General features: G+C 32.9%; 1 protein-coding gene across 1 annotated transcript in view; it reads right to left on the minus strand.

Annotated features, from left to right (window-relative positions):
- LOC123668963 (DENN domain-containing protein 1A-like) overlaps positions 1 to 25,713 on the minus strand; it is a 38,974-nt gene that overhangs the window by 3,730 nt on the left and 9,531 nt on the right. Inside the window, exons 6-13 of the mRNA XM_045602650.1 lie at positions 24,348 to 24,449; positions 22,567 to 22,679; positions 17,024 to 17,132; positions 15,198 to 15,386; positions 12,892 to 12,924; positions 4,140 to 4,246; positions 2,329 to 2,527; positions 1,433 to 1,831 (exon numbers count right to left, since the gene is read on the minus strand). Coding sequence (XP_045458606.1) covers positions 1,433 to 1,831; positions 2,329 to 2,527; positions 4,140 to 4,246; positions 12,892 to 12,924; positions 15,198 to 15,386; positions 17,024 to 17,132; positions 22,567 to 22,679; positions 24,348 to 24,449 — 1,251 coding nt within the window. The remainder of the gene's footprint in view (positions 1 to 1,432; positions 1,832 to 2,328; positions 2,528 to 4,139; positions 4,247 to 12,891; positions 12,925 to 15,197; positions 15,387 to 17,023; positions 17,133 to 22,566; positions 22,680 to 24,347; positions 24,450 to 25,713) is intronic.

Raw genomic sequence — 25,713 nt, forward strand, 5'->3', positions numbered from 1 at the left:
AATTTTTTAACCAATTTTGAGATCATTTTTCCAACCGAACAGTCTTTTTGTCTCAGTAATGAGTATAAAAATACATTCAAGTCTTGTTTTGCATTAATTTCAAATAAATAAAATAAAAATAAATTTTCCCCTAAAGATAAGATCGATAAATATTGTTAAACCCTTTTTATCTCCGACGTACCGACACTTTATTAATTTAATAATTAATGTCTTTTTTTCTCATTCTCATTTCTCATTTTTATTAAATTATTTATATAAATAAAACGATATGAACCGCAACTATCTTTCAATGATTGGTTTTATTATAAATATTATATAGCATTGATTATACTATAACTATAAAACGCAAACATAATTTAAGTCATAAATGCTACTTTTTAGAACTTTTGGTACCAATACTAAAATTGTATCGTGTGTAAGCAGTATATTATGCCAGACAAACGTTTTAATTTTTATCAATTTTTATAATTATGCATTATAATTACACAACTAAAACAAAAGATTGAAAAAATTCAAAATAAAAATTAATACATATAAAAATAATATGAAATCAATATATTGGTTCTTTTATTAACTTAATGAATTATTTTCATTGTGAATACACTAATATATTTGCCTCAAAATATGGCAACTCATCGCTGTCACTTAGCCTAGCCACAGCATTTGATTTATTAAATCCTAGTAAATTATTGCTTATGATAAGCTATTCCCAAGTGGTGAATTCGAACACGACGCCTCTCTACAATCCCACCTAAGACAAAATTTAAAATATAATCTCGTTTTTTTACTAGGTATAAATTAAAACTATTTTTAGGAATTTTCATTACATTTTTCATAACGTAGACTTGGTTTGAAACCAATTAAATTTGTTTCAATGTTCAATAGAAGCATTTAAAATTAACTATTGATACGACCATGCAGTACGATTTAATTCATAAATTCAAAATTAAAATTAACTTATTATAATCATATGTGGGAACACCGTTAGACATATAGAGACAATACAACGTTTAACAGATCATTCCAAAACATTCCAAATGATAAAAAAACAGAATCGTATATATAAGCGAGGTATAGGGCTGTGTAACTTAACTAGAAGAGATAATGTATGATATGATGTATTTTTTTTTACTGTAACAAAATTATACCATCCTCAGATAGTCTTCATACTTGATTTTTATATTATATTTTTTATTAATATTTTTTTTGACATTGGTTTTCAGGGGAGTGATATAAAAAAATAATAAAGGGATAGTTATCAATGTTAAATATATTATTATTATTATTAATACTTTTTTATATAATAAATTAATATACCTATATAAATACATATCACACCGATGTTAGTGCAAACATAATTTCACACGTTGCTCAAGGTATATATGCAATTCCTCTGACTGATATATAATATTATCGCTATGACAATAGTAACGCATATCAAAATTACCTCTTGAGTTCTGGTCTTGCCGATTCTCGGTCTGGGCCGGTCTGTGACCGGTCTCGGAACGGGGGGTACCGGTCTGACCGTGGAGCCATTACAAGGCTGGCTATTTGGAACCTTCTTCTGATTCGACAAGGTCAGTTTTAATTTAGCCTTGTCGTTGCCCTCGGTGAATCTAATCGTGCTAGTGTGGAACTCTCGGGTAGCGTTCGCGTCGTTTTTTGTTATGTTACTTATAAAGTGCGTCGTTGAAGGCGCCGGTATAGACCTCGGGGGAGGTTCGGGCGCATCGGACAAATCTATTAGTTTCCTTGTCGCTATTATTGGGTAACGGAGTGGGGGGTGGGGACGTTCCGGTAACCGGGGTGGGGGGCATGGTGACAAGGTTTTCTGCAAAATAAAATGTACGAATAATGTGCCACGGTGCCCCTAGGAGCGGTCATTCGCATACAAGTGATACAAGCTTAACATTTAAAGCGATCCAACTAGACGCGATGCCATTACTTTGACAGTTGACACGTCAAGTATCAAAGGTATCATCATCGCGCTACACGATGTTCATAACTTTTGACACAATTAATCTTTAGTAAATCGTAAACTGACGCTACGACTCTACATAGTGATATTTACACTAAACTTCGCCCGTTCTAGGCGTATGTGTCAAAAGCTATGACTAGTAAAGCGCTTACGATACGAGCATTCAGCAAGAGGAGAATTTGGAAGAACAGTACATTAAACAGTTTTAAATCGACTTTTATAAATATTTAGTCTATAACCTTACACAGACAAAACTTTTTCAACTATCCAAAAAAAAAAAATCTTTACCATTTCTCCATATTCTCGATTAAACATCTAATTTTAAGAAAATATTAAATAATAAAACTTACAGCTTTGTCCGGTAAACTGGTGTCCGAGTTATGGGTGCTGCCATGAAAGCTATCCCGACGTCTGTTTGGGAAGAGGAGCTCCATTTCGGTGAGGAGATCAAGGGGGAGGGTTGGGGGTGGCTCGCGTGGGGGTAGGTCATGGGAGGGGGACGATTCGGAGGAATCAGATGAGACTGGGGTGGCTGAACCACATGAAAACCTGGCAAAATAGAGGCTGTGTTAGCCATGCCCATTGAAGATCTGAAGTTTCTATAAATACGCCTAGGATTCAGAGCATATTAGCAATTTATTTTTAGTCAATCGAAAGTATATACATGATAGAATATATTTTGTAAAAAATCATCGTTGAAGTTCTAAAACGACGTAAGGAATTTTTGGCTGTTTTGACATTTTGAAACCATCTATATCTATACAAATAAATAAAATGGAATGTCTGTTTTGTTATATTAAAATAACCGCTTTTTACTAAAAGCATGTTGAGAAATAACATTTTTTTTTACAATTTTTGTCTGTCTGTCGGTTTGTTCCGGCTAATCTCTGAAACGGCTGGACCGATTTTAACAGGACTTTCACTGACTGACTTCAGCTGATATAGTAAGGAGTAACTTAGGCTACTTTTATTTTAGAATTTTATTTATTTTATAACTCTGCGAACCGAACAATAACTTTTTTGTTAAATTTCACGCGGACGAAGTCGCACGACACACAGCACAGCGGTACGATATAAATCAAATCAAAAACCGGTATCGTCCAATAAAATCGAAGAAAAATATAACAATCTATTTAATATTATCTATATAAACAAATATAGTATACATATATATGCAATTAGTTAGCTGTACTAAAAGTTAATCATTACGAAGTGTTAGACCTTCAAAGACGATGTATGCAGGGTGCTGGGTTTATCATTAAGATATTGAAATGTAAATCTAATTCAGACAGTTCTTACTTTTTCATCGACCATGTGGAGCCACAACTAAATAGCATATTTCTAAGATGGTTTATAACACATCTAGGAAATATTCGTACATCAAACAAGTCAACGGAGTCAAATAGCCTATCTTTAGTATTTAGGAAGCATATTGTGGAAATTCATAATCTTAATATATATAAATCTCGTGTCACAATGTTTGTCCTCAATGGACTCCTAAACTACATAACCGATTTTAGTCAAATTTGCACACCGTGTGCAGTTTGATCCAACTTAAAAGATAGGCTATATTTTATTTTGATATGTTATTATTATATTTCAGAAAAAAATAAGGTGATACGAAGTTCGCCAGGTCAGCTAGTAATTTTAATAAATATAACACAAAACTATTTCGATACTTTAGCTAGTTCATATCAAATTGCTAGCGAAAGGTATACATCAAAACGTAGCATATCTTACAATAGCATAACGAATTTTACTTACAACATTAGGCCGCACTGAGAAGTACAAAATTAATTGGAAGTTTATTAATACGAATAATATCAGATTTTTATTTGTTCAAGCCCAAAAAAATTAATTCAATATATCATAGGGCCAAACGAGCAGACAGACCACGTGATGTTACCCCGAGATAGTTGATAAATTCTAGACAATACATGGTGTCCAAATTTACCTGATCACACATAATACCACCATTAAAATTTATATATTTATTTATACCGATTTTATCAATAATACATACAATACATAATAATACATTTACTAAAATTTTCAATGAAATTAGGCCATTACAGGAAACTTTTAAATTACTTTATAAGTTCAGCAACTAATCGATTGTTTTTTTTTTTTTATTTATACCTCTATATAAAGCAATAAATACCTGCTATCATCCGTTGTATTAATAGACGATGGCCTAGAACCCGTTTTGGGCATCTTGTTCTTTAAGCCCCGAACAGCTGACTTCATATTTTTACCGCCTTGCCGGACCTGGTAAAAATTTATTGTATTAATACAATAAACATACGAGTTAGTAGTTTAGCGATTTGGTATAATTGGGACGTATTTTGAGATATGGTGGTATACACTAGATTATGCTATTTATATGCTGCATTACAGTTCAAAATTATGATTTTATACGACATTTAATTATATATGGCAACAATGCTAAATAGTGTTTGAAAAATGATAGTTGAAAATCTTTGCAATCGATTAAAAAAAAACTGTTTGTTTCATATAAAAAAATTAGAAAAAAAAAACTAATTCTTGTTAATTCTTTGTATGACATGATCGACAAATAAGAATATTAAATTTATATGCCAGTCTCAGTTTTCAATAACTTTCAAGTCGATTCTATAACACATTATACACACAAACACATATGAACTTTTTGTGTGCTTTTTAGATATGCGTTATAATATTTATAATACTTTTTTTTTAAATACTTATATAAATTATCATAGAACAGGCAAATGTGCAACAAAAAATATAAGAAATATTGTGTCCATCAATCTAATATTTAACCGAATTAATTAGACGTGTAAATATAATAGTGCTTTCGTGCAAGAATTATTTATCAAACTAAAAAATATATTATTAAAAATTGCTTCGCTATTCGCACAACTTAACAAAAAAAAAAAAAAAAAAAAATCTGAAAAAAAAAGAATTAATTATCTTTTTAACTGTAGTCGCATTAATAATACCAATGTCTAAAATTTTACATTCATTCAAATAAAAACACAAATAAATAATGATTTATAAACCATAGTCCACAATCAGCCGTGAAGTATTGCTGATTCAGTTGTAACTCAATGCCCAATAGTGAGATGTTTATGGGCTAATAATAATAACCAGTGGTCGCCTAGTGGTCGAAATTCAACCATAATTAATCATTAATTTATTCTCAATTTGACCACGATCTATCGTCTGTTACATTACAGTATAGTAAAATTAAAAAAAAATCATCAAAAAATCATGTCATGTACAGTGTTGCAATTTCCAGTATATTATGTGTTTTAGGTATATTTTATAAATAAGAGTTTTAGTATTCAACGTCCCTCAAAATTGAGAATAAATATAAATAAAAAAATAGATAAAATATTATATATAAAACAAATATAAAAAAGAAAAAACAGTATAAGAAATTTTACCATTAGTTATTATTATAATCAAATAAGTAATTAAAAATGATTTTTTTAAAAATACATTTACTCATATCCCTTATTTAATATTTCATGCAATTCCTTTCAAACGAGCCTTTGGACGAAATTATTAAAACAATCATAATACAAAAAAACAAGGTGTTCGGAACAATTGACCATAAACCAAAATTGCAATAACAGTCACACATTTAAGTCGAAAATTATTTTGATTCAAGTTACAATACCATAAAGTCTTACATTAAATAAATTGATTTTAGATTACAAAAAGAATGGTGCGGTTGTTGCAATTTATGATTTATGGTTTAATTTTTTTTTTACATGTAATAAATAATTAAATCGCATGCAATAATAACAGTTGCACATACAATAAGGTCAAAGTGCAAAACGATAGATATATTTAATAGAATTTTAAACATCGTATCGTATTCACTATTTTGTGGAATCGTTTATTTTAAAAAAAAGCTTCTATTTGCTACGCTTAATCGAAGCTACGAATAAAAGAAAAAAATTGTACGTTTTAAAACTTTAAAATAAATAATAACTTAGCTATGTTTTATATTAAGCTATAATATCATACGTTATAACATATACATACTTATATAATCATACATGCAATAATAATAATTTCTGTATATATAAATACTACGTGTATCCGCATTTCGATATGAAATATATAATAATAGCTTAACTACGAGTGTATGCTGTATATATTTTAGATTACATATATTTACACATTAAAGTATAAGAAACATATTTATTATTTAGTTTAATGTAATTTATCTTATTATTATTATTATATCTTTTCATAAATAAATAAAAAATTATCATAGACATAATGGTCACAATAATTATCACAGATAATATAATTGTTAAGTAAATTTATTGCAAAGAATAATATACACGTTTTACACAACAATAAAACGTTTATTATGTGCCGAAAGAAAACACAGCATCGCTAATGAAGAAGCAGTGTGTAACTTACCCTATCTTTATAGATACTACCGTGTTTTTACGCCCTTGTCTATGCTTTGACAGTGTCTTTGGTCTCTAGTTGTCTATGAATTGTCACTGCTAGGCGGGAATCGCGCTGTTTCGTCATTGCTGTCTTCACCAGGAAGATAATTTCTGCGATGCTGTGTTTTCTTTCGGCACATAATAAACGTTTTATTGTTGTGTAAAACGTGTATATTATGTGTCTGTTAGAAAACACAGCATCGCTAATGAAGACGTGTTTGATATCTGCTGGTGACAAGAACAAATAAAGAACACACGCAATGTTGAAAGGAATGTAAATTAAATAAGACTCATTAGTTAAACTAGTATAATATTTCAATTATAATCCTTTATGATTTTATTCTAAATAATAAACCAAAGTAATAATTAAGGGGAATATTCAATGAATTTATTGAAATCTATTCAATTAAATTCTAAAGAAATAACTTCTAATGTTAATAACTCTAAATCAATCAATATTTAAATCATAATAACACTGAATTCTCAACGATTTTATCTACTAATTATTCTTATATATTTCTAGTTATTATAAACTTCATTTAAAGAGGTTCAAAACCTCTCAAAAATGTATTACTATTGTCGCGTTCCTGTGTATTAATCTCTCGGCAATAGTGGTTTCTCCATGTCTGTACAGATGCCCAATTACCTCTTGATAAAATCTCTTCAATTGGTCTGTTTTCTAGCCAGGAGAGTGATGCTACTGCAGCTCTACAAGAGCCAGGTGTAGCATCTATACCAGCATCTTTTAACACTGAACGTATCCAACCACCAATTATTGTCCTAGTTGCTGGTCTTGGGGGTCCTTTAATGGTAATGAATAAATAGCCATCTGTTTTATCATTTTGACGGTCTCTAAATGATTGTATTAAGAGCCTTGTCCATTTGACAGGACATATATTTTCATTTTCATTAGGGAGAAGTCTCCAACCAGACTGCCTTCTGGTACCAGTATCGGTCTTAGCACCGAATACAGGCCATAGGCAAATTTCATGACCGTTGTCGAGAAAATGGGGCTCTTTTGTTCTAAGGAGTGTAAGGTCATGAAGCCTACGACCAGAGACCAAAAGCAAAATTGTAGCAGTTTTCCTCGCAATTTCAAATAATGAACTACCTCCTGGATGTTGTTCTAACCAATCTATGACTTTTTTCACGTCCCAAACTGCAGGTTTAAAGCTTGGAGGTTTAGAATTATGTATTGCTTTTAGTACTTGTCTAATTAAAAAATTTGATGAGATTGCATCACCCATTCCACAGAAGGTAGCAATGGCAGATTTCTGGACTAACATTGTACTGTAAGCTAGACCTTCCTTTATAAAAGTGTCTGCTAAAAATTGTGCCACATGCTCTGGACCAGGGGATCTTGAATTAATCCCTTTGATTGTGCACCAAGTAATCCATCTTTTTAATGCTGGCTTGTAAGTTTCTAAGGTAGATTTGCGCCAGCTTGACTTAAGCAGGTCCCTTTCTGCTTGAGACCAAGATCTTAGCTTGTCGCCCCACCCCCAACTCTCCAAACCTTCAGTGTCAGCTTGTCCACTTGTGGGGGTGAGAGCCCGGTCGTGAGGTCCACTAATACCTTCTGTAACCGGTTCACTTTCATTGGTTTGTCCAGTGCTCGTGCTTGGAGATCCGCTCTCCAAAACGGCTGTTCCCAGTCTGGAGCTACTAAGAGGAAGGTGCCCCTCGATTTGTTGAGGTGGGTGAGAACTCTTGGTATTAAGTTTGGAGGAGGAAATATCCAAGCCAGTGGATAGTTCCATTCCCTCGAGAAGGCGTCTATGAAGAGAGCTGACTTGTCCCGTGGATCTAACGTGACATAAATTGGTACGACAGCAGACCTTTTCGTTGCAAAGAGGTCTATGTTCGGTACACCCCAGCGTTTGAATACCTCCGTGGTAGCCAGTGGTTTTAAGTGCCATTCCGGGATGGGTCGTCTCCGAGATAACCGATCTGCTATAGTATTGTACCTGCCGGGGAGATACTGAGCTGATAGCGTTATGTTCCAGCTGTCTATGATCATCAGAAGCTGGAATGTCAATGATAACAGACCTATGGACTGTGTTCCGCCCTCCTTGCGGATGTATGCCATTACAGTCTTGTTGTCTGTTTGTAAGAGAACATGGGAGTCTCTGAGACTCTCGGCGTTTCTCCTCATTACTGACAGTACTGCAAACATTTCTTTCTTGTTGCAGTGCCATAATTCTTGGTGGGGTGTCCAGACTCCGGAAATGACCTCTTGGTCTAAAACTGCACCCCATCCTATGTCGGAGGCGTCTGTAGTGAGAAAGTGAGACACCTTTGCAGCATGTATTGGTGTTGTCAGTGATAGGGCTCCGTGCCACCACTGTATGTCCAGTAATGCCCCCCGAGGGACCGTCATCCTCAAGAGATTTTTCGGGAACTGTCTGAGTAAAATCTGTAATCGGCGGCAGTGAAGCCGACCTCGTGGGATGACATAACACGCAAAATTTAATTGTCCGAGAAGGCATTGAAGTTGGCGGAAGCGACAGACTCCGTGAATCAAAATTTTTTCTAGTGATTTTAGAATTGAATTTTGTTTCTTGATTGGTAGACTCATTAGGTTCTTGTCTGAACTCCACTGTATGCCTAGAAACTCGAGTGATCTCACTGGTGTCAAGACCGATTTTTTGAGGTTCACTTGCCATCCCAAAAACTCCAAAAGCTTCACAGCTTCCGAGGCCTGTGTTGCTAGTTTGGAACAGTCCTGGTGTGCTAGCAGAAAATCGTCTAGATACACTAGGACCCGCATTCCTTTCTTGCGTAGTATCTCCGCGACCCAGCAAGTTATAGAGGCAAAGAGCCTTGGAGCCGATGATAGGCCAAACGGAAGTGAGGTCATTTGAAGCACTTCTTGCTTGTAAAACATTCGCAGGAAAGGTCGGTGTGACTGTGCTATTGGCAGGTGGAAATATGCCTGCGATATGTCGACTTTTACCAGCCAATCTCCGGGTTGTAGGAAGTCTGGTACCTTGGTATGGTTTATGAGGTGAAAATGTTTCGTTCCTACAAACTTGTTCAACTCTCTTAAGTCGAATATTGGTCTGACGCCACCATCGCTCTTTTTTACCAAAAACATCCGAGAGAAGAAACCGGGGGTCAAAGTAGCAGGTTTTTCTAACACTCCAATTTGTTTTAATTCCTCTATTTGTTCGGTCATTAATCTTGACACTTTTGTTGCGTAGCTCCGAGCTACTCTCGTTGAGGGGTATACTAACGTGGGTTTTCGAATGAAGGGTATCCGAGATCCTGATATAGATTTCAGTAGAAAGGGAGTTGCTCCGAACTTCTCCCATCGACCTCTGAAGTCCTTCAATTGCCCCCCCCCTGAATTGTCCTTGTAAGTCATTGTTTTTGTCTGTCGAAGGCACGAAAGGAAGATCTTTTACCTGTGCCTTTACCTTTACCGCTGGGCCTAGTTTGAGAATTTTGAAAACGAGAGTGAGAATCATTAGTCTGATTATTATTGTGATTGTAATTTCTCCGAGAAACATCTAATCTCGATCTTTTAGGTTCTGCACTAGTGGAAGGAAAGGCACTGGGATCTGCTCCCTTCCTTTTTGCAGCAAAATTATGAGATTTATTTTCTTTAAAAGAAAGTGATCTCATCCACTGTGTAGGACCACCGAAATTTTGAATGAGGGCATTAAGTTTAAATTGGTCAAATAAGGCACTTTCAGAAGGAGGAATATTTCTTAATGCTAACTGTATACATTTGTTTGGTATTTCTTTAATTAATCTCTCCCTCCTAGTTTCTATACACTCGGCCCTCTTTCCACATAAAATCTGTAATATGTCTTCAGAGTTTTTATTAAAACAACTGCCTTTTCCTATAGAAGAACTAAGTTTTTCTACTAGTGTGGTCACATTTAATTCCTCTGGGGATTTCGCAGCCCAATCAACCACTGCTTGTAAGCCCGTTCTCAGTAACTGACTACTCTCAAAAATAGCATTTGACAAAGCTGCCATGATAGATTCAGTACCAGCTAAATAATCTTTTGATTTACTTAAATGACATAGCTCGTCATTAATTTTAAGATCAATAAAACCTGGAGTAGCTAAATAGGACTGTAAGGTCTTAGCATATCTAACATTTTGCCATGTGGGTAAGCCAAAATGTTGTAATGATTTTATTTTATCTACCCTCTCCGCGAGAGCTGGTTTCACTAATTTAGTTCCATCAATATTGATACCTATTTCACCTAAATCCAATAATTGAGGTGTTTTCTCTGGTATAGTAAGAAAATTATCACTAATAATTGCATTATTAGTAACGTCTTTGTTAACTTGCGAACTACCGAGACTCTGCATATATATGTTTGATAAAAAGCTTACCTGATTCATTAGGGCTTCTATTCGAGGGTCTTCCTTTACACCTCGTCTCTTAAATGATGGTCTTTCACTATCAGATTGAGGAGATGAACTAGATGAAGACGAATTCGCTTCGTTATCATTTGCATTCTGAACACTATTTCTTGTATTTTCCTCCTCGTGCGGAGAGTTCTCAGCGTTATAGTTCATTTTTTATTTTACCCACCATTTTTTTATATACCATTTTTTTATATTTTACCCACAACTTATACTTAACAAATTCTTAAATTCGAACTTTACCGGTAGGGAGTAACACACGCAATGACGAAACAGCGCGATTCCCGCCTAGCAGTGACAATTCATAGACAACTAGAGACCAAAGACACTGTCAAAGCATAGACAAGGGCGTAAAAACACGGTAGTATCTATAAAGATAGGGTAAGTTACACACTGCTTCTTCATTAGCGATGCTGTGTTTTCTAACAGACACATAATAGACAATATATAGACAATGTAATAGAGTAATAAACAGTTGTACATTATATTATTTAGAAACATACGATATAAAATACAAAATAAATATATTTAAGTATAGTATTAAAAACAGAACTAATAACGACTATCACATAGATGAGTAGCAGATATGAGACATATATTAAAATATTTTATTAATTAACCACCAACACGCAAAGTTGAATTAAAAAATATACAGAACCAACTTGGATCGAGTAGCGTTTTTTATTGTGAAATCATTACAGCCTATACAGTCCACTGCTGGACATAGGCCTCCACAAGTTTACGCCAAAAATAACATGAACTCATGTGTTCTGCCCATAGTCACCACGCTGGGCAGGCGGGTTGGTGACCGCAGAAAGGCTTTGTCGCACCGAAGAAAAAGACGCTGCTGCCCGTCTTCGGCCTGTGTATTTCAAAGCCAGCAGTTGGATGGTTATCCCGCCATCGGTCGGCTTTTTAAGTTCCAAGGTGGTAGCAGAACTGTCTTATCCCTTAGTCGCCTCTTACGATACCCACGGGAAGAGAGGGGGTGGCTATATTCTTTAGTACCGTAGCCACACAGTACATGTACACAGTACGTATTGTGAAATAAGAACGTCTAATCTTTATTATTAAAACTTTAATAGATGTTTCACAATAAAAAATTCTAGTGTAGCTATAAGATAGAATAAAGTAATAAGATATAATAAAATAATATAATAAAAATATAAGATAGAATAAATAATATAATGTGATAATAAAAACGTAACACCTGTGTTAAAAGCGCGCTATTCTGCTTTAAATAATAACGTAACGTAAATATATTTTTTTTAATATTAATCCAGGTTTTAAATTGTAGTTTATAGCTAATAAATATATTTAAAAAAAAAAAACATATGCCAAAAAGATAAGCCTTTGTTGCATGAGTTAAACTCATATCAAGTTAAACTAAACAAATAATATAGCAATGTTGGACATAAAGGCTGAAATGATGATGAAATGATGACTGTTGGACATTTAACAATTGAATATACAAAATCCAGTCTAAGATCTAATACTTTAGAAAGAAGGTTCAAATTATATCAGATTATAACAGTTCGATCAAATAACTGAGACAGAGTTGTATTTTGACGAAATGATTAACTGGAATTCATTACCGCATTATACATACTGGCTTTTGTGACAGAACAAAGGATTTTTTTTTATAAATATATCAAAAATCACAAAAATCAACTCCGAAAGAAAACAATCTCATATATTACAAATCTTAATAAATATATTTCTTCTGTTCGTGTGTTTGTCATTGAACTGAACCGATTTAGTTAAAATGTTGTACACAATTGAACCCGGTAGGTGGCGCTGCTATCGGTATGCCGGCGATATAATTTAGTAGCTGTATTCCTGGTAGGACAACGACTGACAGGTCCGCTAGGTATATTATATTAAAACCTATACAAGAAAAGGACATTTTCAATATTTACAAGCTATAAAATCCTATATATACCCTTTTTGCTTTTTTTCCAAGGTCTATTTACGTTACGTCATAAGTTTGTATTATTTATATTGTATCAATAAAACATTCCACTAAGTAGTGAATAACAAACGATTTATCGACATCCAATGTTTTTGACTCACCGTTTTGACAGCCGATTGTACCGCGGGATTCGCCTGCAAATATTAACAATTTAAAGCGTATAAAAAAAAAAACCCACGTACTTACAGCATGCAACATAATTACCGAAAAACTTTCTGTTAGCAAAACGACACCAATTATAACACATATTATTTATTTAAATAGTAATAATGATAAAATTTAAAGACAAAATTATAAAGAAATTTTAAAATTACAAGAATTGTTAGTTTTGTTAGCTCAATTGTAACAATTAGATGTGTGATATAAAAACATTTCTTTTAGATCAGTAAGACGTAAAACAATTCTTTATAATCGAATTCACAGCTTATAAACTAAATCCTTTGTACTCACAGATAGCTGATAGAATAATCTGACAAGTTTAGTATGCTCTGATTGTAAAGAAGAAACATACAATCATTGGATATTATTTATTATACGTCAGATAGGTTTATCGGACGTCTGTGAATAGACGTTGAGAGTATTAAAGATAAATTTAAAAACAATAGTTTCCACAAATGTCTATACACGATATTGACCAATTATAACTTGTAGACGATGTTAAAGACACAAAAAAAAAGTATGTGTGTGCAATTCACACACGGCAGAAGTGTAACTTCTGAAAAGTGGCCAACGAGAGACTTTTTTCACCGAGAATATAAAATACCGTGTAATGTATTCTAACTCATTATCTGCTATACATTTATGTTTTGTTATTGTGACGTATTTTCATTTCATCAAGTTTCAAAACACAACGAAGATTCACTTCAAAAACCGTACTATACCGTTAAACAAATCAAAAACCGTACTATACCGTTAACCAAATCTAACAGATATTAAAAGAGGAGACTCCACATTCAGAGATCAAAATCAAAAAAGAGACTGAGTCGTCTCACATAAAACAATAACAAATATTTCTTTCACACATTGAAAACTAACATAATTATTAGTACAGATAGCTTAACGAAAATCTGTTTTACTAACTTTGCTAAAATGTTTATGTTATATTAGAAGTCAATACAAATTAAATTACCGATAGCAAATTTATCGTTTCTATTGTGTATTTCACAATTTATATTACTACACGAATTTGGATAACCAGTTTCCTACTGGTGCACTAAAAATATATATGACGAACTACATTCATATTAGATAGACAAGATCACAGCTAAATAATACTGCTTTCAAGCGGTGTTGTGTTCCTGTGGTGAGTAGGGTGACCAGAGCTACTGGGGGGGAGGGGGGGGGGTAGAGTCGGCAAGGCGCTTGCGATGCTTCTGGTGTTGCAGGGGTCTATAAGCTACGGTAATCGCTTACCATCAGGTGAGCCGTACGTTTGTTTGCCGACCTGGTTGTATAAAAAAAAGTGTAAGTGAGACAAATATATATGCATTATAATTAGTGGATTAGTTTTCAACGACATACAACATTAGACATATTAATAATTCATATATTTATAATATACATTACAGCCATATTAGTACATTGAAATATAATAATGCGATATTAGTTACAAACAGAAAGCGTATCGAGCTTAGATCAACAAGCTTAGTATATCAGGGTTGTCACATTTCCAAAAGCTTTATAGTAGTTTGTATACAGAGACAACAAAAATAAAAAAAAATAAAGATAATATTAATTATTATTTGAATATGGCAAACCAAAAGCAGTTTATAAAACAACTATTACATTCAAATAAAATTACATATTAATAACGAAAATATATATTATTTGACAGTTTTTAATGTTTCTGAAACCTAAGATATACATTGCAAGTATTGTAATGACTAATTATTTTCAAGTTATTTGACGAGAGAAAATAACCGATTTAGCCAATAATCAACTTACCTGTTTACAAAGACGTTTATCGGGTTTGAGAAGACCAATAAAATTTATAATATAATTATATAATATATAAATTGCATCGATTGTAATATTCATAAAAATCGTGTGTTATATCTATGCCTTTTTCAATAACTTGTGAGATTTCTAAATGCCGTTTTTATATTTATGTTTTACGTAAAATATAAGTATTTTAATTTGTTTCCTTAACACTTCATTTATTTTGGCTATTAAAGACATCTAACAATGATATTGTTAATACATTTCAATGCTAGCATATATAGATAGCTACAGTTATTTTTTTAATTTTTTTTTTCTTAGAGGAAATAATTTTATATACACAGTGCCTATTGAGTCTGTAGAGTATATTTTAGCATGCATTGTTTAGATGATTTGACGAACTCAATATGCAGTCATACAACACTTTGATGTCATTGTGCAGTACATTTTGTCTTATTTTCAACGTTACCTTATCTTTAACAGTTTTGAAGAAGGCTCCGCCCTCTTTTTTGACCGTCTTGGCCCAGTCACGGTACTGCTGTTTCAGTTTCTGACCGCTTCCGGTGCTTAATTTTTCCGCATAGTTGTTACACTCTACTTCGAATTCGTCGTTGAAGCCTCGACCCGAGTTTAATAGTTCGAGCCTTTCGTCTATAAACTGTTAAGAATAATACAGAATTATATTAAAATAAATAATATATACAAATGAATGCTTTTGTAATAGGTAACAGCCGATTGATATAAATTATATACACATTATTATTATTATTATTTTTCTATTCTTGCTTTCTGTGCTAGAGCACGTTAAGCCGTCGATCCCGGTTGTTATAATAAATATATGATAGCGATCGTTACTCATAGTAACACATCCGCCAACCCGTAGTGAAGCAGCGTAATGGATTAAGCTCTAATCCTTCACCTACATGGAGATAGAGGCCTATGCAGTGGGATATTAGAGGATGAATCGTTACATTTAGTATACAAGTTGTCAGTATATACAGACGTAGTTAATGCGGCAGAAATAAGATAGTTTTTTCTATTACAGCCATTTTAATAAAATATATTCAATATTAGTACTATCCGACGTAAATTCTGCTAGGAGCAAACAAGAAAGACAACATTATAATGAAACAATTTTTTTAGAATTATTCGCGGTTTATTAGGTTTTTTTTAGATGCCCGACGTTTCGGATACTTTTACAGCAACCATGGTCACTAGAGTCCTCCAGAAATCTAAACCTTATAAACCGATAAAAGCCGAAAAATTCGTTTCATTATAATGAATGAAATTCGCGTAAACGTATAAGTAACAATATAAGAAAGACAAAAAGTTATAGAAATAACATAGAATATGGCGCTCAGCGAAATGTATTAAAAATCCATATATATTTTAATATCAAACAAAGTAAAATCAGTTATATCCTATCAATACGATAAGTTGGGGACCCCCGAAGAAAAATATACTAAAAATAAAATTGACATCCAATAAGTGTTTGTTAACTTACTTTCAAATTACGAGTAAGTAGAAAATATTGTCAATTAAATATGCATAATACTATTAAACGAGCAATTCTTGTGTGTGTATATATATTATATATATTATCTGAATCTCGGAAACGGCTCCAACAATTTTCATGAAATTTGATATGCAGAAGATTTCGATATAGCTAGGATTCATTTTTGGAAAATGTCGTTTCATCGCTGTTTTTAGGCCATGAAAAAATGGCTACAATATCGTTAGAATACGAAGGTAAATTTCGCAATTATCAATAAAGTTGTGATAGCTCAGGTGGGAAATCTGCCGGTCGGGATCGACCGAGAAGACCACGATTCAAATCTCCATATCTATTAATTATTATATTTTTTCTTTATTTCTAAACGCACTCACGATTTTTTAATTTAGATAACCAGTTCATATTTTTTTATTATTATGTCGGTCAAATCGAAAAATATTATTCATATTTTATAAATATGTATTCGTAATTAAATATGATTTCCAAAAAACACGATTTACTAAAAATACCAAGCTAAGCTCGGTCACCCAGGTATACTATGCATAATTAGAGACAGTAAAAACATATCTTCAGATCTCGATTAAATTTAAATAGGATCGCACGATAAGTACCGTCTTTCGATAAAAAAAATAATCATCAAAATCGGTACACAGCAAAAATTTATAAAGTAACACATGTAAAATATACGGCCAAGTTGAGAAAATCCCAATTTTTTGAAGTCGGTTACAATACACAGATACTAAAACAGCATTTTGAATTAAAGCAATCAATCACCCTCTCACCTGTTGAAATATTTGAGACTGTAAAATCTTTCTTAGAAATGGCTGCATATTTTTTCTCGTCCTCACAAACGCTTCTGGATTGAACGTTATCAGCTGACCCTTCTCGATTCTGAAATCAACAATTTGGATTATACAGAAATTTTTTTTTAAAGAAAATCAATTTTTTCAGGTCTGAGATTTAGCTAAATTATTTTTTTCCCGCTAGGAACATTATCAACGTGATTTAAGTCGCTAAATATTTCGCAAATTCTTATACTGGAAAAGTATATAGAGTAACGATTATAAATATATAATAATAATTAAAAAAAAACAACGTTATACAATAAAATTACATAAAAATAACGGTAATACGTCACGTAATAAAACAAATGCTTCATACATTTTGTTCTATCGATTCCCCGATGTATCCAGTACAAATAATTCCAATTTTCGTATATATATACAAAACATACATATATAAAATATATACATATATGTTTTGTATATATAGTGGTCGAGTCTAGGACGTTGTCACTAGTTGAGTTATAGCGAATAATTGACAAGATGCCCAGCACCGCATAAGGTTAAATAAACTAACCACTTAGGACTTATTTGTACGTAACGCGATTGAATAACTATCTATACTATTTTAAAATCGTTTACAGTAACTCGCCGACCGTACCCCATACGTGTGCATGTACTTATAAACAGCATATGCATGTACGAGGTACTTTTTTTATTGAAGTAATACTTCCTTCGAATCGGTGTGATTTGATACTCGATAAAATGAAAATTCGTCACTATAAATTAAACAAACACTAAATGTGTAAGAGAGTGTGATATTACAGAGCTACTTTTCATAAGTTTTACTTCAGCCGTGTGTAAAATAGCACACACACCCTTTTTTGTTTAGTTTCAACATATTTTAAGGACATTTTGAAGGCCTTCTTCTCCACTTAATGAAGTAAGTGCATAGCACTCTATATGAATGTATATACATTCTAGCGACCCGCCCCGGCTTCACACGAGTACAATTCTAATACTAAATATAATATATAATATATGAGTATATTTACGACATCAGATTAGAAACCTCTAAAACTATCAGGTTTCCTCTACTATATTATGCATGTATTATACATATAAACCTTCCTCTGGGATCACTCTATTTACTACAGAAAACCGCATCAAAATCCGTTGCGTAGTTTTAAAGATCGAAGCATACAGACAGCGGGAAGCGACTTTGTTTTATTATACTATGTAGTGGTTGGTATGCACTTATATAAGATTACTAACTTATTTTATCTTTTAATAATAATTATATATTTATATGAAATATTGTTTCTTTCGACTACACAACGTCCTGATATAAATTAAGCTTTGATAATTACGTTATTTAATTTTAATTTTGTAAAAAAAAAAAAGTAATTAAAAGGAGATCAAAAAGTAATTTCAATATTTTTTTCGAACACAAACAATAGATATTAAATGTTTTTGATATCTACTCAAATAAGAAAATTCTAGCGTTTTTGCTCCTATCATTTGTACGAAACAAAGAAATAATAATATAGGTACTTTGAGCAAACAACGTAAAAAAAATTCGAATAAAAAGTCTATTCTTTCTACATTTATAATAATAAAATATATGTTATCGTGATATATACGGCTTTACAATAGCTATTAGGATCATTACAACCATTACTGACGGGTGCTTCACTCAATAGAGTGCTTATTTGATACAATCAAAACACTTTGCAACACTTCCTGATGCGTATGCGTTCCTGGTACTTTGTTTTGCATTATATATTCATATAAGATTATTTTTATTTATTTAGTTTTTTATGGTATTTATATTTGGTTGAAAGTTGTCCATAAAATACTTTCGCAAATAAGGTCAAAGCCACTTTGGTCTTTGTTTATTGTGACGTGATATGACACGGGGAAGGTTATTGAAGTAAAACTTATTTACGAATGCTTGACTCGGACAGTCCTCTCAATCCAGTTACGTTTTCTATAACTAAAGAAGTTTTACTTCAGGTGTGTGGTCTAAAGCAGACTCGTTTTTTTAATATCTTCTAAATAAAAAAATAAAAATTATGTGGTGTCACGGGACACCAGGTAACACACGAAGTTCGTTCGGATAGTATAGAAGCAACACAATTTGAAAAAAAAAAATGTTGAATTTTATTTATATTTTCTAGTTCTTGATTTTTTTTAATTTTGATTGGTTTTTAATTAAGTACATAAAACTATTTGGGAAATTTAGTATTTTAGAAAATAGCAAATACCGTAAAGTAAAATAAAATAAATCAAACAAAATAATAATAATAATTCAAACTATGAAGGGAAATAAAAAAACATGTCTTTATTTATTTTTGTCGACAGTATAAAATTACATTATAATGTAAAAAAGTTTACTAGTTAAAGTTAGTTAGTTTAAAGTTAATATTTTAGTTTTACAAACGGCATATTATACAGTCGTGTGACTGATATTACGTCACTTCCGTTATATATTTTTCTTACGGTTTTAGTATCACATTTTTTTCAGTTCGGTGGCCCAGCCAAATGTCAAGCCTGCCGTAAGGAACTTCGATCCAAAACTATTAATCTGTACGCTAATGTGGGTAGGGCTTAGCTTTTGTGACGTAATATTTATTCAGGGGTTACTGAAAGTGTGACTTAGCGTGCTATCACGGTAAAATTGTGCGTGACGTGTTTTATAGACAGCCAGTAATCATTGTCATTATCATTATCATTATTATATAATAAAACTAAGTCGATAAAATGTGCGTGCCGATAAAACTTAATAAGGAGTCCCGGCACGATAAATGGAGTTATATAGTGTAATAGCCCCTTATCCCCCCCTAGAACAAGAAAGTTCTCGTTTTAACCTGAAGATCGCGTTTTTAAAGATATAAGGGTTTTCCAACCCTTTAACTTGGAAAATTAAGTGTAGTGGCGCCATCTGTCAAGTATTTGAATTTCATTCGGAACAACGATTATTTGGGTTGCATTTCAAAATGCGCTGCAAGCAGTTGCAGCATGTGTAGTAATGGCGCGAAATTTAAAATTCCAATTTTATTAAAGTCTTAAATTACATTTGTTACTGTAATAAAGTCATTAAATTTTATGTATTTATACAGCAGTAGCTAATTTAAATTTTAAAGTTAAAGCGACATAATTTTAGTTATTCAAATTAGTTCTGAAAACATTTTAAAATTTAAGTTTTTAAATTTCGCGCCTTTACGACGTATGCTACAGCTGCAGAACCTATTGTTACGGCGGACGATAATGTTGAGAACATTCTAGAAGGTGTGAGAAAGAAAATATTCTCCAATTTTCTCGAATATCCTAGAGCCTAGCTCTCTGAATATATAAGAGCCCAGTGTCGCCCGCCAGAGTTAGTTCGATTTGAATAGCGAAACAAGCGATTTCGAAACGAAAAGGAAAGAAGTTATCTGTGAGCCTTTATTTTGAAGTATCACGTGTGAGTATTTTTAAGTGTGTTTAATTAATATAGTTGACGATATCAATTTTAATTCTAAAGAAAATGCCTGGTGAAGAGAAAATATATAAATCGATCGACCTGATGGTATCCATTGAAGAAAATGTCAACTTCCCTACTAAATTTCTAAACTCTTTGCAAGTACCAGGAATGCTATGACAGAAATCTCAACTCCCCAAAACTATGTAATGGAACGAGGGTGATAGTAAAACAGCTATCGAATAATATCATTGAAGCTGAACTTATATCTGGAAAGAACAAAGGACACAGTATTTATACCTAGAATACCACTGATCTCTTCTGAATTTCCATTTCAATTTAAAAGATTGCAGTTTCCAAATAAATTAGCCTTTAGTTTTACAATTAACAAGGCGCAAGGGCAAAATTTAAAATATTGTGGCATCAACCTCAAAGAATCCTTGCTTCTCTCACGGTCAGCTATACGTAGCTTGCTCAAGATTAGGAAATTCGAAAAATGTGTATATATATAACCCGGACAATAAAATAAAAAATGTTTATAAGCAAGTAGTGTAAATAATGAAAAAATGAATCTTTTTTTGTTACTTTTTACGTCATAGTTTATTTTTTTATTTCAACTCTCTCTTAAACTCATATCAACTCCCGAGCGAAGTCGGGTATCATAGCTAGTCTTATATATAAAATTCTCGAGTCACAATGTTAGTCACCAAACTCCGAAACGGCTGGACCAATTTTTACGAAATTTTGTGTGCATATCGGTTAGCTGAGAATCGGCCAACATGTATTTTTCATACCCCTAAGTTATGAGGAGGAGGGATTAAGGGGATTAATAACATATATGGCAAAACATCGTTTGCAGGGTCAGCTATTAAGTAAATATAATTGAATATAATAGTTATGTAGTTATGTCAAAATCGCGCAGATAATAATTGGAAAATTTTACAAAACATGCCGATTATTTTAACGTCAATTGAGTCAGTCAGACTATAAATAAAAATACCGACCAAGTGCGAGTCGGACTCGCGTATCGAGGGTTCCCTACAAACAAAATCTTTAAAAATATTTTTATTTTATGATGTAACTAAAAATGTATGCTTTTCGCAATTTTTTCTTTATCTGTACTATAAGACGTTGCTTCGTACGAAAATTCAAGAATCTGAGTTCACGGGAAGTACCCTGTAGGTTTTGATTTCCTTACGAGCGTCGAAAACTTGCAGCATAAACGACTGTGTCTTTTGATTGCGTTGATTTAGAAGTTTGATTTTTTTCACGGCTTTAAGGGACAGTTGACTTGAATATTTGATATGAATTTCAGCTTGATACCTCCACGCGTTCTTGAGAAAAAGGGTCTTGACTGGCAGACGCACAACAAATTGATCCTATAAGGGTTCCGTTTTTTCCTTCTGAGGTACGGAACCCTAAAAATAAATCATCGAAATGTATCTTTTTTTGTGAGATTGTTGCCTTAGAGATTTTAAAATTTGAAAATCCAAGAGTCCTAGTAGTCCCTATTTCCGAGTCTCTTAAAATTCTATGACCGCTAAAATTAAGAGTTTCTGAAGTTCAACGGCCCCTGAAACTTGACGGGCTTTGGTTAACGTCTACGTTATAATTCGAATTTCTAATATGTAATTTCTATTCTATACTGTAAAGTAACTTCAAAAGATAAGTCTTTGAAGTTACTATTTTTTTCATTAAGTACATAATTTTTATATGTATTATTTCCGATGTGAAAAAGAAGATCAGATATATAATAATCAAATATATGTTATTCAAAAAAAAGTAGTTTCAAAATCTAGGGAATTATTTTTTGTGTAATTTACATAGTTTAATCACTAAGGTACGAGTATGTTAGGCGTCACGTTATAGCGCAAACGAGCAAAAATCATACATAAACAAATCTAGTACTATTACTAGATTTGCTTTTTTTCGATAAATATATATAAATTAATTCATACATATATCACACCCAGACTCGAGGCGGAAATCTAACCGACAACCCCTGGAACAGAAAGCAGTATCACTGCAAACTGCGCCAAAACTATATAGCTATTTTTATTGTTGTAGAAAACATTAATACCTGATAGCATCTCTGTAGCCACCGATCAAACAGACAAGGGAACGTAGAAATGCTCTTGAAACAGCATCTCCCAATGCATTTTTATCGCTTAAAGCCTTCTTTAAACCGACTACCTAAAACAATCATTAGAATAATTAAAAATAAAATTAATATGACACATTTGATCAAAAGAACAATCTTGAATATTCGTCATTATTATCATTTCAGCCTATTGCAGTCCACTGCTGTACATAGGCCTCTACAAGTTCACGCCATTTTTGGCGTTCATGTGTGTTGCCCATAGTCACCACGCTGGGCCGGCGGGTTGGTGACCGCAGGGTTGACTTTGTCGCACCGAAGACGCTGCTGCCCGTCTTCGGCCTGTGTATTTCAAAGCCAGCAGTTGGATGGTTATCCCGCCAGCGGTCGGCTTTTTAAGTTCCAAGGTGGTAGTGAAACTGTGTTATCCCTTAGTCGCCTTTTACGACACCCACGGGAAGAGAGGGGGTGGCTATATTCTTTAATGCCGTAACCACACAGAATCTTGGTAATACCCACATGAAAAACAAATATTTTTATCATCACCATCAATGCACCGTCTAACAGTGGATCTATTATCCTTTAAATTTTTAACTGTGATATCTCATAAATTAGAGTACATAATTTTAATGCTACAAAGGCGAAAACAAGCGTAGAGTCTGCCTGAGGGTTAACTAATACTGTAACCTGTGGATAGCAATACCAGGAGTACTGCAAAGTCATTACTGACCCTATTCCTAGGAGATTTAACAAATTTAGTTGGTATAGAAAAATATGATAATTGAAAGTATTATTTAGCTGTGATCTTCTGTACGGTTGAGGTTAGTACCCCAATCACTCTCCCACACTTTAAGAAATATATAATTATACTAGCTGACCCCGTAAATGTTGTTTTGCCATGTATGTTACTAGCCCCCTTAAACTACCCCTTATAACTAAGGGGTATGAAAAATTGATGGTGGCCGATTCTCAGACCTAGCCGATATGCACACAAAATTTCATAAAAATTGGTCCAGCCGTTTCGGAGGAGTATTGTAACTAACATTGTGACACGAGAATTTTATATATAAGATAATCTATATATATAAAAACTTCATGTCATGATGTATTTTAGCGACAAACTCCGAAACTACTAAACCAATTTTTATCAAATTTGGTAAGCATCTGTAATTTGGTTCAACTTTGGAGATAGGGTATTTTTTTTATCTCAATATTGGTTATTGCCAATTTAATGTTTATTATACGACTATGTATGTATTTATCAGTTAGTTCTATAAAATTCTAATAGATGGCCGTTTGGCATCTAAGTTACACAGATATCCAGTAGATGGTGCTGTATTTCTATTTCTAGATTATAGATGGCGCGTTTGAATATAGAATGTAGTTGGGTCAGCTAGTATTTTTATATAACTAGGCCAGCAAACAAACGTACGGCTCACTTGATGGTAAGCGATTATACTATAAATTATTATATTTTTAATTATAAACATTTAAAAATAAATAAAATTTAAAATAAAAATAAAAACTTCAAATAAATTTAATTTAAAATGATAAATAATTTATTATTGTAGCCTATAGACGTCGGCAACACCAGAAGCATCGCAAGCGTGTTGCAGACCCTATCCCCAATTTCCTCCTAGTACCTCCTGACGAGCCCTACCACAAGACTATATGACTCTAGGTCCCCCTTTTTCTCAACATATTTTGGTATAGTTGTTTAATTAATAAAACAAGTAATGAAATAAATAAATAATTTTTCTTACCATATCTTGAGGAAGACTGTCTAGATCCTGGAACGGAGACCTCAGTTCATTCGCGTCTACATCTAGTACTACAACATCACCTATTTCTGACATTCGCACTGTCTGTAAAAGAAAAAAACTTTTAATATATTCAGTTTTAGTTTACTAGCTTTACGACATCATAAACAAACACTCGCACACACATATAATCATAGTAATAAATAAATACACATAGTTTTTAAAGTGCAATAAAGACTTCGCTTGCTTCGGCCTGTAGTATTCCGCTGCTGCGCATAGGCCTCTTAATCTTAAGCTTGGTACCCTTAGTTTAATCCACCACGCTGCTCTAATGCAGGTTGGCGGATATATTCTTACTATGAGTAACGATCGCTATCAGGTGTACATGATAAAAAGTGGGACCGACGGCTTAACGTGCTCTCTGAGGCACGGTGTGGAGACCCACAAGGACTGCACAAACACCCAGACCACGGCAAACATCTGTATGGCCAATAAAAATGTTTGTCGTTTGCGGGGATCGAACCCGCAACCGCTAGCACAACAGTCACAAAAGTGCTGTGACCGTTGCGCCAATAAATAACATAATCCTACTAATATTATAAACATTGATGTTTGTGCCTCTTTCACGCAAAAAGTACCGAATGGATTTTAATGAAAATTTACAATAAGATAGCTTATACATTAGAATAACACAAAGACTATAATTTTTAAGACGATAATTGTTAAGTAAGTCGGAAAAAATCTGCCTTCTGCGAGCTATTCTGGCTTATGCTGCAAAAACTGTAGAGTTTACATGTATATAATGTACAAGAGAAATGTTTATCTTAATTAGTCCTGCAAAAAAGTTAGCGACAGCATATATCTGTTTTATGAGTAAGCCATTATCGCAAAAATAGTGAACCATAAATACAATAAAAATTGATAATATATTTCTAATGCACATTTGGTTGATTTTTATGTCGCACACCCATTTTGATGAATTTTGGTATAAAGATAGAAGAGATATTGAGAAGATAATAAGCTACTCAAAGTACTTACTAATCCTGCGCAGACAGAAAGTTGCGGGTACCAGCTAGTATTACATAGATACAAAAATGAAGTATAAAATAAAAAATCATATCAAAATATTGTCACACAAACAACTCCTACAAAATCAAACAGCATATTCATTTAACATATTGTGTGAAAAAGAAATTAATATTATGACTTTTTTTTTTTTTATTGATTGAACAATTAAAACTTATTTTGTACAATGTTTTTGAAGTAGATGCTTTGGAAGAATATTAAGAGGGATGAGGTTTTGATTTTTAAAGTTTTAATTATGAAATTTGATAAACTTCTGTTTACCCCTATTTATACTTAAAAAATG

Source organism: Melitaea cinxia, chromosome Z, assembly GCF_905220565.1.
Source record: "Melitaea cinxia chromosome Z, ilMelCinx1.1, whole genome shotgun sequence".
NCBI lineage: Eukaryota > Metazoa > Arthropoda > Insecta > Lepidoptera > Nymphalidae > Melitaea > Melitaea cinxia.